The sequence below is a fragment of the Bradysia coprophila genome, chromosome III (assembly GCF_014529535.1).
Source record: "Bradysia coprophila strain Holo2 chromosome III, BU_Bcop_v1, whole genome shotgun sequence".
In the NCBI taxonomy this organism is placed as follows: domain Eukaryota; kingdom Metazoa; phylum Arthropoda; class Insecta; order Diptera; family Sciaridae; genus Bradysia; species Bradysia coprophila.
The window spans coordinates 716,868-732,028 of NC_050736.1; the positions used below are offsets into that span (position 1 = coordinate 716,868).

General features: G+C 33.9%; 2 protein-coding genes across 2 annotated transcripts; one reads left to right on the forward strand and one right to left on the reverse strand.

Moving 5' to 3' along the window:
- Positions 1 to 2,446: 2,446 nt before the first annotated feature.
- On the reverse strand, positions 2,447 to 7,231 carry LOC119075191 (WASH complex subunit 5). Its single transcript, XM_037181586.1, has 11 exons — positions 7,075 to 7,231; positions 6,315 to 6,469; positions 6,148 to 6,253; positions 5,895 to 6,086; positions 5,617 to 5,825; positions 5,335 to 5,544; positions 3,867 to 5,274; positions 3,659 to 3,804; positions 3,161 to 3,598; positions 2,748 to 3,098; positions 2,447 to 2,680 (listed from the first exon to the last, which is right to left on the reverse strand). The coding sequence occupies exons 2-11, from the start codon at positions 6,437 to 6,439 to the stop codon at positions 2,533 to 2,535; spliced, it is 3,333 nt and encodes a 1,110-aa protein (XP_037037481.1). The 5' UTR covers positions 6,440 to 6,469; positions 7,075 to 7,231; the 3' UTR covers positions 2,447 to 2,532.
- A 394-nt stretch (positions 7,232 to 7,625) lies between these two features.
- Positions 7,626 to 9,494, forward strand: LOC119075200. Its single transcript, XM_037181597.1, has 2 exons — positions 7,626 to 7,726; positions 7,793 to 9,494. Exons 1-2 carry the CDS (start codon positions 7,697 to 7,699, stop codon positions 8,903 to 8,905), a joined length of 1,143 nt encoding a protein of 380 aa, XP_037037492.1. The 5' UTR covers positions 7,626 to 7,696; the 3' UTR covers positions 8,906 to 9,494.
- The last annotated feature ends 5,667 nt before the right edge of the window (positions 9,495 to 15,161 follow it).

Genomic DNA, 15,161 nt, shown 5'->3' on the forward strand with positions numbered 1-15,161 from the left:
TCTTAACAAAAATTACCCTTCTCTATTTATCCAGAACCATGGAAACTTTGTTTTTTTTTTTTGAAAAATGTGTTTTTTCAATTAGTAGTTTTCATTTATTGAAACTGATTGTCCGAACTTAGTCCAAACTAGGCATGCCCTGAAAGTACTTGACTTCAGCTTTCCAACGAGCGCACATTTAGCAGCCGTAAAATGAGTCCGAAAAACATCCTTTTTCGACCTTCTAAGGTCAGCCACTATCAACCAAAAGTGACTAGAGACTATCTGAAGCCTGCTTTGAGATCTAAGGGCAACATTTAAAACCATGTATATATCAATCATAGACGAAATGGGTCCGATTTGGATAGGTGGATTTTCAAAAGAATTCCTCACAACAACTTTTAAAGCCTTTTACCTCTTGAGAAAACGGATTGTATTAAGTTGTTGATATCCAAAATAGAATTTATCGTCATTTACAATTATTTTATTGATCAACAAGAAAACAGGACTTTCGTCGGCTTAATTTTCGACGTATTTAGTGGTGGACACAAATCACTGAGCGAGAAGTACCACTAAAATAATTTATTATCGCCCATAAGACTATAACCTCAATATTACTAAGAATGAAAATGTCAGTAGTAACACAAAAAAATACTTAGGTTATGTTTATATATAGATCATCTTCATAGCCGATTGAAATGTCATCCACGTCAAGAAATGCCATCCCAACGCACTGCTCCTAGCATGAACATAAGAAATATTTGGAGGCTAATGAAGTCACAGTAGGCACTGCGTTTCTTTCGTAAAGATAAAGATAGATGACTTGTTTTCGTTGTATGAGTTAAAACACACAATACAATCAATCTTAAGCGGTAGCTGTCATCACAAAAGCCTCCAAATTGGATATTTGTCAAAGTAGTGTTCATGCTAGGAGCAGTGCGTTGGCCATCCACGTTAAAAAAATTTCATACACATGAATGAATGAACGAAACATTTAACGAAACTTAAGTGAGGTTACGTTTGAATAATAGTCGGTTCGTGCTTGGATCATTTTGTTCGGCGAAGCCGTTGCAAATCTATAATTTGTTTACGAAAATAGTTATTTATGTATAACTCGGTGCGTTAATAAAACGTCAGTTGCACATAATCCGTCTTATTTACATAAAATCTGGTTTCTACATTTAGCGTACTTTAATAGAAATTTTACCGACCCTGAAAATAGTTAGTCATAAATTTTTTTGATGTGATTTCATCAAAGATTCCATCGCATAAGGAATATGAAATGCTTTAAATTGATATCCGGAAGGATAAAAGATGCGAGTAGAGGCATCAGAAAATCTGCTATCTACAACGACAGCTTTTACCGTCAATTACACTAAAAAAAATCTTTCATTATTCCAGTTCATTTATTCACCGCTGAATTTATGAATTACGAATAAATCTAGAATTGTATTGAAATGTCATGCAGTTTTTAGTCTTGATATTATGGAAGTTTCCACGACCTACATTCAATTTGAATTATTCAAACTGTCATTCGTTCAGCTACCACGACTTACATTCAAACTGTCATTCGTTCAGCTATATTGTACATTTTACATCTCAATAGTACTTTGGATCTGTCACAAATCATGTACTGCTCTGCTGTACAAATTCGCGACAAGTACATTTGGTAACTTAACAGTGCAGTAGTACATCTTAGCTGTACATAGTACTGTCATTCCGTTCAACATTCAACAATTACGTAGAATAATATTCTACTAGAATATACAGATATGCTGAAAACTAATGTTCAGCTATGTTGTAAAATGAACAGCAGAGTTACCATACGCAAATATTTTTTTTATAGGTGTACATGCGAAAGTGCCTAAAATCAATCGTCCAAAACAGATACTCAAAAAATGTTTCATGTAAGGGGTCGAAAACCAGAGAAAAATCTTAAAACTCCCTCATTTTCGGCCCCGACACATGAAAATGAAATAAAAGATTTTGTATGAAACACTTTATAGGGAATACATTGAATGAAAGAAGTAACAGATTTAATCGTTATATATGGCGATACGCTTGATACTTCTAACCTCTTTAGCCTCTTTCTAGGATTTGCTGATCTGTAATCTTCGATTTTCCGCAGCAGCTTCCGATGATCTCAATAGTCAAAAAGAATGAATTAATGTGACCTTTCGGAGAAGAAATAAGGTTATTGTGGTGGATTGTTGTGCAATACGGGGACTTTGAAATTTGAATAAATTTTCGTCATTTTGGGCGTTAGTGTTCAGTCCTTATTCGGGTACCAGTTTCTAGGGCGCCATTGATTTCCTGAACGTCACGGGGATAGGTGACTTGTACAAAATGTCCATGTGGAAAAGGTGGCGCTGTTAAAGTGTCCATTTTATGTTGCAAGAGTAAAAGCACCTCAAACCGGAAAAAAGTTGACAAAACATCCCAGGTACCTCAATCAAAAATTCAACACTTTTCGTAGGTGAAAAAAGTTCTTCGTTTATTGTCCGAATTTAGTTTAGTTTGAGTGAATTTTTTTGCAAGAAAATATATGAAAAACTAAACATCGACGCTATAAAATTGACCTAAATATTTAAACTGACTGTGAATCATATCCGGCAGTAAATCATTTTGAATGTTAAATGTTTTCGACAGCATGAGGTAGAAGACAACAGCATTCTTGGCCGGTTTCTTCAACGACGTTGATCTGCAAAAGAAAACGTTGAAATTCAATTTCAATGACCACAAGCACAATTTATAGATTGAAAACTGACCTAAGATCAACGTTCAGATGAACCATAATGTACTGAGCCAGATGCTCCAATACCAATTTAACCACATCCCGATGGAACTGTCTGAGTAGGCAAATCATGCCGTGATAGAAGGCCTTTTCGTCAACAGCAGCCGGACTGAAATTGTTATTGATTTTGTCCAAACTGTTGATGATGAATATGAAAAAGTAGACGCCGTGGTATTGAGTGTTTGTGGTGGAGACGTAAACTTTATGATTCGGATTGTACAAGCCACAACATTCCAGATATGTGTTTAGTTGACCGAGCGTATCGGAGGTCGGCAGTGGTTTCGATACATCGAGAGAATGTTCTTTTATTTCCAACAAAATTGCGCTGTAAATTCAAACAAATTCATAGTCAATGAACCAGCTAAACGTTCTATTCAAACGGCTCACTCATTCAGTGTACGCAAGGCGTGCTCATAGTTCCTTGCATAAAATCGGCAATTCTTATTCAGTTGAAAGGCAATTTCTGTGCGCAATATTTGCAATTGTCCCACATTCAAAATACATCGAAGACTTGCCACATTATCGTTGAATTTACTGACGTTTGCGTAATAATTCTTGGTATCCGGTCCGAATACGTTTGGTACGCCATCCTTGAATTCATCCAATATTTTCTTGTACTTTGCATCATTTGTCGAGTTTTTCTGGAACATTGCTAGAAATGCCTGCAAGTTGACTACCAACAGATGACAGATAATTTTATCCATTCCCTGCAAAAATGCTGGACCAATAATCTTTGAAATGTTGGTGAAGAATTTCAAGTTCAGAGTATCGTCGTCCTTGGAGCCGATTTTAAAGTCGTTGCGAAGCTCATTGTAGTAGGAGTTTCTAAACAAAAAACGAATTTTTCACTCTGACAAAGCGATTAGTAATTAATAGCCAACATACTCAATCGACGATAGAATCTTCCGGACAAAGTCACCGATGAAGCTTAATGATATGTCTTTTTGAACTCGTAATATCTTCTCGTTCTTGGGATACTCTAATATTGCCATGTACTCCTTCCGGACACATTTGTTAATTACACGATAAAGCTGTAAAAGAAGAGAAATTTAAAAAAAAAATGGAAAGAGTATTCCTTCAGGTTCCGTCCTACCTCCTCTTCAAAGATCTTCAATCCATTTGTGTGTAAATAATCTTGAATGTAATCCAACGACCAACGATACTTATTGATCGATTTAGCAATGTCTTTCAACGCAGACTTCAATTCATTTTCCTTCATATGTCCACTCTTATGCGATATAGTTCCATTGAATACAATCTCCAAATGTTTTCCCAATTCTTTCCTTATACTGTCCTCAAGCAACTGTTTCGGATTCAGTTCTACCGTTCCGACCAAAGTTGTGTTCATTGAAAGAATATTGTCGGCCAGCGAAGATATTTTAAGCGTCAAGCTAGCAATCTGTTTACGGGCAGCCAACGTTCTCGGCAATTCGTTGGTATCCGTGGTAAAATAGTCGATGATCGAATCGAAAATGTATTGGGGAATGATTTGAACGAAGGTTCGCATAAATTTAACCAATTCGTTGCTGTAATAACCGGATACAGATTCTAGGTCGTAGCTGTGCGCTTGATTGATTCGTAGCAACGGCACCTCTAAGGCACTGGCCAATTTAAGGATAACCTCTCGAAACGGAAATACTGAATTGTTCGGCGAATTAATCAGCCATTTTTGCATGATGTCCGTGTAATTGCTGATGTTTATGAAAGCATAACTGAAGTCGCCGATCAATTGGATGTTGATGAGTGTGTCCTCGTTAATTTTAACGATTGTAATCATCTCTTCCAAATATTGCCGGCACTCCATCAGATGTTGCTTGATCTGCATATTTGCATCCAAATTATGAAATTCCTCAACCTCCTCGAGGACCTTACGCAGTTGGATCATTTTTCGTTCAGATACATGACGATTATCCAATGACAACAGTTCGATCTCTTTGCCAATGTCGACAAACCATTTCATCAGGCTGTCGTTCTTCTTTACCTTGTGCAACGCTTTCTGTCCCGAAAAAACTTCACTCAATTCAATGATTCGTTCCATCGTTTCACTCTTCAACGCATTCCACTTGCTCTCCTTGGCACCCAACAACTGCGAAACATTTTCTCGAACCTTATTCTCCAGTTGACTTATACCGAGCAGCATTTCCACAATCTCATTACTTTTGAAATTCGCGCCGTTGATTTGCTTGTAGAATTCGGAATGATAGTCCGTGTTGGAGAATTGAATATTCGAGGGGAATGTGTGCAGCATAATCCATCGAAACGAGATATTCCATTCGCGAAGTATAACCAGAATTTTCGTAATGTTCTCTTCCAGCATAGCATCGTTCCTAGATTTCAAACAGTTCTGCAATTTTTCGAAGTGCTTGTTTGCTATTTCCTTGATGTTGGTTGGTTTGGTTGTGTTTTTCAATGCTTCCAATGCAGCTGGATGAGCCACCCAAGAATCCATCAGATTGATCGTGATGCCCATATAAATCGGCACGATCCAATTATCTGGGAAGCTGTAGCATAAGAATATGTGAAGGTCCTTTCCGCTGCATTAGAACTCGAGTACAACTTACAATTTGTCGACAATTCCGCGCATCGACGCGAATTCTTTATCAAGAAATTTCGTGGAGAAATACAGGCAGACGTATAGCATAGCTGCTTGATTGGCTAACGCAGTTGAACTGTGTTCGGGTCTCGGATAGACGGACAGTTGATTGTAGATGTCATCTGATCGTAGCTTGCCTATAACCATTTCGATTAGGGTTTCGTCAAGTTGAGTACGCCTGGTGTGATGACAATGTAAGATGTAGAAACTTTTCTAGAATCCGACAGATCAAAAGCTTACGGTTTCTTACCTGAAATAATTTCCTGGATAGTCGGACGTTTTCTTATCATTTGATTTTGTTGATCGCAACAATTTGCAAACATTTTCGATATTAGCGCTCTCCCTACTCGCTTCCATTTTATACCGAAGATACGAAATGATCAGACGCTCTCTGATAAGATCAGGGATGTAAAAGTCAACTACCAGTAAGGCTACACCATATAGATACACGGATTCAACCTAAATATTGGTAATTGGCACCATGTAAGCTCTAAGTACAATTTCCAGTAAATTTATAGTTTTGCCTACCAACAGTTGCTTTCCTTCAACATCCTGAAAAATTGTCTCCAACGTTTGTTGAATGTAGACACCACTGCTCAGATCCTTAACAAAACTATTCAACGTTATGGCATATTGGTAGATACTTTCAAAGGCCAAATAGAATCGATTTAGAATTTCGAAATATTTATCACGAAAGACATCGTCCAGCTCTTTCAAGTTCTAAAAGTGCCATTTAAATAATTCGTTGCCTCTCATTTTCAATCATTTTGAAATAATTTACCGTATCATTGGTGAACATCTTGGCAAGCTCGTCAACTTTCTCAAAGTACCCGAAATCGTGGATAAGGTCCACATACTTGCTTTTCTTCAAAACATTGGGCTTTAGCCTAAAATGCCACGAGTTGCAATGACCATTTTGTTATTTTACATTAACCATTTTTAACTCACTGAAATACGTCTGGTATGTGGTCTTTGAGTCGGCAAACCTCAGCTATAATAGCGTTTCCAGCAGCTACGATTTGAAGTAAGTTCTGACCACAAATATTGTCTTTGGCAATGAATTCAGCAGCCATTTTTGCAAACTTAGTATTTTAGTGCTCAATCTGCAAAGAAATATTGAATGGATGGTACAGAATGATTCTTCGATATTAAAAGGCTATGTCATCTGTTATCAACACCGAAGACAAAAAGAAATAATTAGTTCTAACTAACGTCGACTCATATAGCAGTGTGTATGTTACAACCATTGAAGTGAAAGATTTTATTTAAGTCGGTCGAAAATACTTACATCAAAATGAAGTAGAAGATTCTGCAACGGCTTCAATGAAATGCTACGAGAGGTTCAACTAAGCTTCTGATATATGTACGTTTGCAAAAAGTAGTTAGGAAGAGAATGGTTAGAAGCAACGCACTTCAAGCAAAAGTGCTTCGAGTGGCTGCCAAATAGAGTCGAGAATAGAGTACTATTTTGCATTCCAGATTTTTTTACAGTGCCAAAATTTGTTCGATACACTGTTCCGTTTCAGTACTCTATTTAGAGGACAACTCATGCTTGAAATGCGTTGTTAGAAGGTAAAAGAACTGTTTAACAACATGTATTATGAGGTAGATAAAAATCGAAAAAGAATGCAATGATTCTGATGCACCGGAATGCAACTGAGCCGATTGATTAAAAATGCTGCACTTATTTACTTAGGGCACAACATACCTTGACTGATTATTTTGAATTTGTTGTAATGTTTTCTCAAGTGGAATTTGATGCTATATTCTCAACTTCAGCTCTAGTCATGTTTCACGTTGAACCCAAAAATCTAAGAAAATGACTGTGTTGATGAAAACAGTTCCGAGAACAATTGAAATTATTTATTTTGATGGAAAACAAAAAAAAAATGGGCAAGAACAGATGATTTGACATCTCAGCGAACTGAATGCGATTATGATGTCAATATAATTGAAGACTCTCACGGTCGATATGGACCATATCATATGGTCAATATTTTACAATATTTCTATGCTTTTTGGGTGAAATATTTGAAATCCTCCAAGTACCACATGAAGGAAGGGCATATCTACAAAGTTATATGTTTCTGATACATCTTCATATAAAAATTTAAAATAGAAAAATCGTCTTTGTTTCCTGTCTATACAAAACACTAACACTACAGATACGTACGCAAACTCTTTGGTTGCGTTCTTCTGCAAAGAGAGAGAAAAGAAGCAAAACAAACTGAAACTGTTTTCTCTGTTGACATGCGCCTGGTAAAAATGTCAATGTCAGAAACCATACAAAAATATTGAAAATTCACCCAGCCCAAAACTTGAAGAAAAAGATGGCTAACAGGAAGATGACTGCCGATAAGGTAAGTTTCATTTTAAAATTTAAAAACAATTCCAGACTGTAACGATTCGTTGTCCAATCCATTTAGTTGAGAGGCCATGTCCAGGAAACGTTCAATAACATCCGTTCCGCGCTGGACATTCGCGAGAAATTGTTAATACGACAAATTGATGCCATTCATCATCAAAATCGGCACAGAAAGACGAAATTGATTGATCAGATGAAATTTCTTCCCGATAATCAGGAAAATGTGTTGGCTAACATCCGTGTGTTGGGGAAATTCAATTTGGACAATTTTCAAACCAGCGAACCATTCATTGTCGAAGACTACATTTCACCAAACGATGACCATGACTTCATGCACAAAGGATTTAATGGTAATGTTGAATCCAATGTGGACAGTATGGATGTATCAACCGTGCTAGACTTCTCCAACAACAAAGCGTTGATCAACGAAAACGCAAACAATATCAACGACAGTATCATCAACATCACACTGAATGAATCAAGGGAATTGATTGAAGAGTCCAGGGAATTGATTGAAAGGGCAAAGTTGTTTGATCTGGATGAATTGTTGGCAGAACCGGAAAAGGTGTCAGTGGATGAGGAACCGGTGACGAAAGTTAAACGAAACTCACAAAAGATTAAGATACACAATTGCAGCGGAACAATCAATCTTAAAAACATTTCAAAACTGACGATTAATACGAATTGTCGTGGCACTGATAAAAAGGACAATTTAACATTCACAACATCGTCATCGGGCACCAATTCGTCAACCCCGACCGGGAATGATGCTAACTGTGCCACATACAACTGTGAATTCTATAATCGACTAATTAACGAAATCAAAAATTGCATCAGGCGTTCCGATAACAGTGATATGCCGAGCAGCACCAGGGACAGTAGTTTATTGAACAAGAATAGCAGCAGTGCATTTACACCCGATTCGAATAGTTTTGATTCACATTGTAAGAAAATTCTGCTGAAAAATATAAAAAATTTGAAAATTCAAATACCGGACGCGGACGGCAGTCACCAGTTAAGTGGATATTTGGATGCAAATACCATCACACATCCGGTGCAAATTGAGGAATGGCTGAAGCAGATAATTTCAGAAACAGAAATCGAACCAATGCAAAATGTTGAGATATTAGAGCATACCATCATAAATACGCCGTCAACGCCAACGAGCCCATAAGATAAATGGTTTCAGTAGACACTTTTACAGACGGCGACGGTACCAGTTATCGACGAAAGTTAAGAGAAGGGCTCTGGTTATTGTGGTCCTTCAATAGCGAAATGTATAAACTGAAGTGAAACACTAAAAAATATTGGATTAAAAGTAGTTCGACAATCTTGGTGACATGGTTGCCGTCTGTGACAGGTTGAAAATAATATTTAAATTTAAACACTCCATCACTCTACCAATGAAACTGATATACTAATGTACTTATGAATTGAAAAAGAAAAACCATAATTTTAACGTCTTTGTAAGCACATTGTTGCGCTTATATGTTTTTATGTATTGATAAGCTTTCGACGTAACACTCATTTTTCGCGTAGTGATATTCATTCCAGTGAATTAAGCATCGATTTATTGTGTTGCTTCTGCGATTTTACTTTTTAAACATTATACCTCTTAAGAACTATTTTTTTTTGTGAAAATATATTAAATTGGTGCAGTGCATGAACACAAATATATTTATTCAGTTCACCCGAATCGAAGAGAATTGTTTAGGCATTTTTGATTTGATGTGAATGACTCAATAAAATTTTAATTGTAGTTGAAACGAATTGGTTTTTAATTTAGAATTAAATCTGGCGAAAGCATGCAATCTGAAAGCTGAAACTTTACCGAGACCTGTATAATTAAACTTCAGTGGCCTAGTGGAATCATCAAATATCATACTGAGAGCCCGGAACGAGAATTCCATAAAATGATGGTAATTGGTGAATTGAAAATGTCTTTATGAGAGTTATGGGTAGAAATGCTGGAAAAATTATTGCTTTGCTTCGATGTATTAGTCCGAGACAAAGAAGAAAGTGCCAATTACGCAAATAACTTAGATCTCATTTTAAAACAGCACATTAGTGGATATGCTAGATATTTCTGTTGGTTTTAGCAGATCACCAGAAATAATAATGAATCCGGAGTGATACAAATGAACAGAAAATTTTATTAGCAATGTTCGAAATGAATAATTACTAAAAACTGAATGATCAAAAACACCTATTCGTTACACACTAAATTGATACAGAGACTTCTAGATTATTCCGATTACTCATAATCCAAAACTCTTCCTTAATCAGAATAATCCTCTACTCCTCCTTAATCAAGATAATTTAATTTGAAATGCGAATGACCAATAATCGCAATTTGTCCTTCGTGCATCCAAAATTCTTTCACGTAAACCGATTGATTCTACTATTTCTTCTATTTCTATTGCCGTAGGGTGAGTACCGATTCGCAACGATTAGAACTTATAATAATATTGGCTGGACTATGACATACATAACCATATTACTCCCAACTCCACCAACACCATAACCGATTCTAAAACTGTTCACGTTTCTCATTGAGTTATTTAATTCTTCCATAGTCGCTTCCACCATTCCGCGACTAATTCTAAATTCTCCCATGATCACTTCCAGAATGCTGTTTCTATCATCAACGAGGGATTCTTTTGACCCTTGAAGCCAAAACCACTTTCAAAAAGATTCTTCGAAGTTTGTGTGGCTGGTGAAAGGTGATCAAAAACCGAAAACTTGCACTTTTTTTACAAACATTTCTCCAGTTACGCGAGCCGTACAGGGTCGTGTGGGGTGTCATTAGAAAGGTAATCACATGTACTATTGAGCCGAATAGAGGCTTATTGGGTTTAAACTTCATCCACACTGAAATATGTGCAGTTGAAGTTTTCAACCGAAGGTTTACACGGTTCTTACTGAAATTTCTCGAGGTACAGAAAACGTACATGGTCATATAGTGTGTCATTTGAAAGGTAATTTAATGTGCTTTTAGGCCAAATAGGGTCTTATGAAGTTTGGATGCATTTATGATGAAATATGTACACCTAAACATTTCAATTTCTATTCTAATGAATTACCTCACACGACTTTGTACGTTTCGTGTAGCCGGAGAAATTTCTATAAGAAAAATGCATTGGTTTGGTTTTCGATCATCTCTTGGCAGCCAAATAGAAAAATCGAGAAATTTTTTCGAACGTGGTTTTGGCTTCTAGGGATCAATACTTACAGTGGAAGAATTATAAGAAGTTACATTTTCAACAATTACAATCCAATCGACGTTACTCATTCCACATGCGATTTAATGTAGTAACGTTGACAATGCATGTGGATTGATAAAGAAGAATTGGATTGTAAATGTAACTTCTTATAATTCTGCGACTGTATCTAGGCGCAAAAATTTGTTTTTTGAGAGAATGCGTTCGATTTCAGCAGGTCGTTTTTCAAAAGAATTTCTCAAAAAGAATGACCCCAGTGCGTGCTGTGCCCAACTAGAGGTTAGTAACCTTCTACCATATACTAGCGCTTGGCTTGATATTTTAGTATGACCTAAGTTCCATCTTTAGCTAGATATTTTCTTCACTAACAACACTGTGAAACAAAAATAAAAACACGAAACGGGATTTTTGTTTAAATTTTATTTTATTATTTAGATTTACCTTTTGATCATTTTAATAATGTTTTTTTTGTTTGTTTATTATTATCAATTTTTTCTTTAAAATCGCCCCGCCAATTAAAGCAATCATAATAATAATAAATAAAAATGATATTTTGAATCTTCATAATTTTTGTTTCTCATTTTTTATATTTTTATATAATATATTATATTACTTTTAATCGTTTACAAACAATATTTATAATAATTTCAATTATATTTTATAAGTGCACTTATCTACCATAACATTTTTTTGTTTGTTTCTTTGTTTGTTGTAATTTATTATTTTATCGTTTTTTTCATATTTTAATGCTTAGAGTTTATGTTGTCTATTTTATTACAATTAATTTTTTATTTTTTACTCATTCTTCTGTTGCACATTTATAGTTTCGTCTATTGATTTGAGTTCTATTTTCAGTTCTGTTTTTATTCATTGAACTGATTAAAATGAGTTCAATGTTATCTAACCAATTCATCATAAAAATGTTCACTTTGTGTGAGTGTGAGAAGGGTTTAACCCATTCTCAACCAACAGACTTCTAAATCCAAATCAATTTTAAACAGCAAATCTAACAAATTTCGAAAACTGGGACAAATATATATTTAAATATATTATGCGTTGTACACGCTTTATGCAGTTTAAACTCGTGATCAAAACACTAATAGCTATTACCATTCAAAAACATTTTCTTTTCTTTTTAAATAATTTTATCAATTGCTCAACATTCTTTTTTGTTTTAATTTTAATATTTTATTGAAACAAAAACGAAATTTTTATTTTACCAGTTCTCATTCGTTATTACTACATATAAATCCATTACCACAACAAGGATGTGTAAACGAAAACCAGAAAACTAATTTTTTACAATTAAAAAAAATCTTCTCTGTCGAAACCTTTTTTTTAAATGTGTCTCTAGTGTCTGTGTTTACATATTTTTTTAAAGTTGTTTAGGGACGTTGCAATTGATTGCTGTAATTTATTATTTTAATTAGTTCACTGAATTTTTAATATTTTTTTTAAATTTGTTTTATGCTTTCTTATGTGTGTGTATTGATGACATTAGTTTTTATAGATTTTATTTATGATTATGTTTAATATTTTATGAATTAATTGAGTGACTGTTTTTAATAACATAGAACTTCTTTTTTTTAGTTTGTTATTTAACGAAAACAAAATTATTATTTTTTTGGCATTTTTTTCTCTCCACAAATTTTTAAATTTTTTACTCCGGAACATATTTCAATTTCTAAAATGCAACCTAAATTTTTAATTTTTTTTTTAATTTTTTTTTTTTCATCTTTCAAGTGTGTTTTCTATCCATTTGTTTATTTTTAATTATTCATATACAAAAATATAAATATTTATAATTGTGTTTATGTATAATATATAATAGATTTTGTAACTCCACCATTTTAATTAATTCAATAAATCCAACACTCACTGTTCGTACGGTTCCTTCACAATTCTTCGTCATCATTTCAATTATTTAAATTATTTTTTGAATTTGATTTTTTAATATATATTCATAGTGTAGCTTTATGTTGAATTTTATTTGTTTATAAATGTTTTTTCTTCCTTTTTTATAGATATATTTAAATGTCCATGTATAATTATAGTCATAATAATAATATTTCATTAGTTAGTAGGGTTAAGTTAGTTTGATTAAAAAAAAAACAAAAAACAAAATAAAACAAAAAAAAATTAATAATTACACAGCCTTTACTTCTATATTTTTAATAGTAAATTTCTAAACTAAATTTTTTTTCGTTATTTTTTTTTACTTTTTCATTTTCTGCTAGAATCTAGTTATTACATTCTCTACAATGCCAGATCGAAAGTTCGCTCGATAGATGATTTTACAATTTCGGGGCTAGACCTAATGTCACGAATCGGACATTTTCTTGTTATTATCGTCGTATTTCTCTTTGTCTTCTCATCAGCAAAATGTCCAAATGCACATCCAAATTATAAACTCGAAAATCGCAATTTTATTGGCGAATAGTCAGCGAATATTTTTGAGTCCTAACAACTACATTTTCATTACAGTTAGAGCAAGATAATTTGCAATCGGGTCACGAAAAGAGGATAATATTCATTCATTACTGTGGCTTTTAGTTCTTCAGGGATGACCAGGGATTCGTAAATTTTTTTACTGTATTTAATGAAATTTACCGAATTTACTGAAATTTAACGAATTTATTTTTCGATAAATTCAGTAAAATATTCGGTAAATTTCGTTACATTCGGTAAATACATTTACGAATTCAGGCTTTGACATTTCAAATGTCTAACTGTCACATTTTTTTGAGAATTTCATTGTGTCATTGCGAATTCACAATGACATTCTTTAAAAAAAAAAAATGACAGTGAGACATTTGAAATGTTTAAGCCTGTAATAGGCCCTCTTCTGAATTACTTTTGAAATTTCTTCTAGTGTTGAAACGGCCCGCGTAACGTAATTACATAATAGACACACAATACTCTTTTCGTAACCGAATTATAAAATTTCTTTTGTCTCATGAAAAATATAAAATTTTTCCGCTTAGAGATGATTCATAGATTTGACAAAATGAAATATTTACCAAAAATATAATCTTAAAATAGAGTTGTAATATTGATAGTTTTGGGCTTGCCCACATAAGGAAAACGCGTCGAAAGTTTAAATACACAAATTTAATGGAAGAGAGAGTAAGGATTTCCATAAATGTTTTAGTCAGAAGAAAACGAAAACATTGAGAATTGAAACTTAAAAACCTAATGAAAAATAGTAAGAAAATCTGAAATTTCTTTTCGATGTACAGTGGCGCCCGGTTTTTAATTCGTCCATGGGTGGCCGGATTATTTTAAAATTGTTTCACTGCATTTAAAAATCGGCAGAGTTACAGTTAAGATCTTGTTCCCACGGGGACAAGTGCTTCTGTCGACCCCGTAAACTCGACGCCACCGTCAATAGTAGTCGATCAGTCAACGCAAACTATTGTTGTAATAGTTGTAATAGTTTCGCTATTTGAATGTAAGACATTCATTGGCTGTTTAAATACCACCATAATATGCCTGTCTTTTGAGCAGAAATTAAGGTGATAGGAAAATCAATTCCTGCGAGAAAGTTCCAATCAAATCAATTGACTTTCTGATTTTCACGAATATCATCATTATAAAAGAGCTCCGTATGAATGAAGAGAAATGGTTTTTAGAGTCATAAGCTTAGATCGATTTATCAATTTTTATTAAAAAGAAAAATGTTTTCTTTTTTTCTTGGGATTACTAAATGATAATAGACTTCTAAAACAACAAACACTTGATTAAAAAAACGAAAATTAAATATTTACTGACTTAATATAGTTAATTAGAGTTTTACTCAAAAAAAATTGTTTTTTTTTTCATAATCATCCCACCACACATCATCAATGGATATGCATGCATATAAAACCATTTCAAACCTAGCTTAAAATCTACTATTTATATTAACTTCTTTCATTGCTTAATAAACAAAAACCCAAATTTTATAAATCTTACACTGTAGTTCATAGAGTTAAAGATATTCTTTCTGCTTAACATATTCATGTACTTCCAGAAACCACTGCGAGATTGACACGATGAGAACTTAAATGTATAATTCAAGACCGACAAAATTACGCATCATATTCAAGATGAATAGCCTCGTCAATGTCTAAGCTAACAAAAATGTGTCAACATAACAATTAGCATTTTGCCTGTTTTTATATAACAGCAATTGAAGACATGATTACCATTTCGATCATTAACCATTGT

Excerpts from the sequence above, each read along its gene's own strand:
- LOC119075200 (XM_037181597.1), top strand. The coding sequence starts at position 7,697 with ATGGCTAACAGGAAGATGACTGCCGATAAG. Across the intron at positions 7,727-7,792 it reads GGAAGATGACTGCCGATAAG|TTGAGAGGCCATGTCCAGGA; the intron begins GTAAGTTTCATT and ends CAATCCATTTAG.
- LOC119075191 (XM_037181586.1), bottom strand. The coding sequence starts at position 6,439 with ATGGCTGCTGAATTCATTGCCAAAGACAATATTTGTGGTCAGAACTTA. Across the intron at positions 6,254-6,314 it reads CACATACCAGACGTATTTCA|GCTAAAGCCCAATGTTTTGA; the intron begins GTGAGTTAAAAA and ends GTGGCATTTTAG. Across the intron at positions 5,275-5,334 it reads CGCGGAATTGTCGACAAATT|CTTCCCAGATAATTGGATCG; the intron begins GTAAGTTGTACT and ends CTTATGCTACAG.